This window comes from Lolium perenne, chromosome 7 (genome assembly GCF_019359855.2).
Source record: "Lolium perenne isolate Kyuss_39 chromosome 7, Kyuss_2.0, whole genome shotgun sequence".
Classification (NCBI taxonomy): domain Eukaryota; kingdom Viridiplantae; phylum Streptophyta; class Magnoliopsida; order Poales; family Poaceae; genus Lolium; species Lolium perenne.
In genome coordinates, this window is record NC_067250.2 from 268574694 (window position 1) to 268577136 (window position 2443).

At 54.6% G+C, this 2443-nt stretch overlaps 1 protein-coding gene across 1 annotated transcript; it reads left to right on the forward strand.

Moving 5' to 3' along the window:
- The first annotated feature begins 228 nt into the window (after positions 1-228).
- On the forward strand, positions 229-1939 carry LOC127311621 (uncharacterized). Its single transcript, XM_051342068.2, has 6 exons — positions 229-487; positions 567-743; positions 828-1190; positions 1278-1376; positions 1470-1592; positions 1667-1939. Exons 1-6 carry the CDS (start codon positions 464-466, stop codon positions 1937-1939), a joined length of 1059 nt encoding a protein of 352 aa, XP_051198028.2. The 5' UTR covers positions 229-463.
- Positions 1940-2443: the final 504 nt, after the last annotated feature.

Here is a 2443-nt window from a genome sequence, read left to right on the forward strand (position 1 = left end):
GCCCCCCCGCATGCCTAACAGCTTGCTTGGGGCTCTGATTAAGAAGTTCAGGCCCCGCAGATAAACTACCCATAGCACGGTCCCCCGTGGCCCGACGAAGCTAGCCACTACTTGGGCGGACTATGAGGATGCCCCCGCCGTAGGCTTCGCGACACCTGCCGAGGCTGTGACCACCAAGTTCGGGTAAGGCATATATTTCTCGAGCACCGTTCATAGTTGATGACCCTAATGTGCTAACTCATGACTTTCACAACTGATTTATGCATGATTGAAGTGCTTCTATCGTGTGGACCCGGAGCATGACACGCAGGCGCGTCTCACTTTGCGTGGCGCTTGCGAGAGGTTGACACCGCAGCAGTGGTACAACCAAAAGTTCACCAGCGCTAGTGCCTTCTGGGCTAACAAGGGTAAGAGGGTCAAGAAGGAGTACTATGTTGGTAACGAGCCTACGGAGGAATGGGCAATGACCATTGAGGAGTACATGTCGGTGAGTAAAATGTCAATGAGATTCTACATTGCTGCTAAGTTTTCATTGAATTATCTTGAGCTGAGTATTGCGTTTTCAGGTTTGTCCCGAGTGGGCCGAGCAGCATAGGGAGGCATGGGAGGAGCTGATTAGGGCGAGGTGGCTCAGGCAGGACGAGGAGTTTGCAGCCGTGTCGAGGCGTAACATGGAGAACCGAGGCACCGGTGGCACACACTGCGCGGGAAACCGCGACTACACCCGCTTCAAGGGGAAAAAGGTATGTATATACATGGAACGACCTTCATTCATTTCCCGCCATGTCTCATTTGTGGTACGCTTAACTTTTCTTTTCGCGATGCAGGTGGCCGAGGCACCACCTGGGGTGGTGCTTCATGATGCCCAGATATATGACATGATGCGGACGAAGCAGAAGCCCAATCCCGCATTGCCTCAGCCACAGTACTACGGCAATGCCAAGGCCGCCAAGGAGGACTACTGCGACATGGTCAAGTCTCGTCACCCCGAGGTGGATGACCCCTTGAGCATTCCGGTCGACGAGGAGTCGTTGGTCCTGTCGGGGCACGGGCGTCCGCATGGCCGTTTCCCTTGGCTGAATAAGGCGGTCAAGCCTACCCACTCCACGAGCTACACGCGTCTCAAGCATACCCTCACCGCCGACAGCCCCCAGCCTCGTCCACGGCCTGCTCGTCCACCCGCCTACGATGTAAGTTTTCCTTATTTTCATCCTCTTTCCGGTTTTCCTTCCTACATGGCTAAGTGTTTACGAGATTCATTGTTTCTGAAATTGTAGCCTGAGTTCGAGGCGGCCTTCGAAGCCTGCAATGAAGCGTATCAGCAGGCCGCTGCCCAGTGGAATAGGCAGAATACGGCCTACATGGCGTATATAGGAGTAAGTCTGAATCTTTCTTCTCGCGCAAGTAGATGCCAAGTCTCAGTTTGATGCTTTATTTCTGCAAAGCCTAACTTGTAACCTATCTTGCAGGAAATGATGATCTCTATGTCTACTGGTACACCGCCACCGGCTCGAGTTACCGTGGCGGGGGACATGCCTATCATGCCATCGAGGGCAGCTTTCGCTGCGACTTACTACGGATCCACACCGGAGGTAAGTTCTTTGCCAAACCGGTAGTTACCACTTGTCTTTGCCTCGCAAATTGCTAACATGTAGGGAACATGTAGGGAACGGGATGGTCCGGGAACCAGGCATCGCCGGGTGGGCGCGAGGTCACACCGGTTCATGAAGGTGGTCGGTCTCCTGGGCGTTCTACTGGTGCCTCTCCGGCGACTACTCCTGGGACTACTCCCGGTGCCTCTCCGTCGACTTCTCCTAGGCGTACCACCGGTCCTTCTCCAGGTGGTTCTTCTGCAGCTTCTACCGGAGCGCAACCCCGGGCTGCTCGTTTCGCCAACGATGTGGGCGGACACACCCCGCCCGGTTCCTTCCTCCGCTAGTCGGCACCGGGCTTCTTGCTTGCCATCATGTGCTTCCTCCTCTTGTATTTGGATGACATGGCACTCTCCTCTTGTATGGCACTCTCCTCTTGTATGTGCTACCTACTACTATGCTACTATGTGGATTTCATGCTATTTATGTGAATTATGGTGAATTTGGATGAACTTGGATGTGTGAACTGCTGCACTGTGCAAACTGAATTTGGATGAATTTGGAACGGTGAAATTAAACTGCTGAAAACAAAAAAAAAATTGAACAGGTCTACGCCGAGGGCAATGCCGTCGGCATAGACCCTTGCATAGACCATTTGGTCAGGTCTATGCCGAGGGGGTTGCCCTCGGCGTAGGAGCTGAGCTCGGCAGGCGCGCCACGTGGCCCATGCATGCACGTGCATATGCCGAGGGGGTTGCCCTCGGCGTACACGCACAGGTGGCGCCGTAAGGGCGGGCCACGTCTCTCCGTTGGTCGCCATGTTTCTGCCCTACGCCGAGGGGATTGCCGTC

Coding starts and splice junctions, on each gene's coding strand:
- LOC127311621 (XM_051342068.2), top strand. CDS start 464: ATGACCATTGAGGAGTACATGTCG. Junction 488..566: donor CCATTGAGGAGTACATGTCG/GTGAGTAAAATG, acceptor TTGCGTTTTCAG/GTTTGTCCCGAGTGGGCCGA. Junction 744..827: donor CCCGCTTCAAGGGGAAAAAG/GTATGTATATAC, acceptor TTCGCGATGCAG/GTGGCCGAGGCACCACCTGG.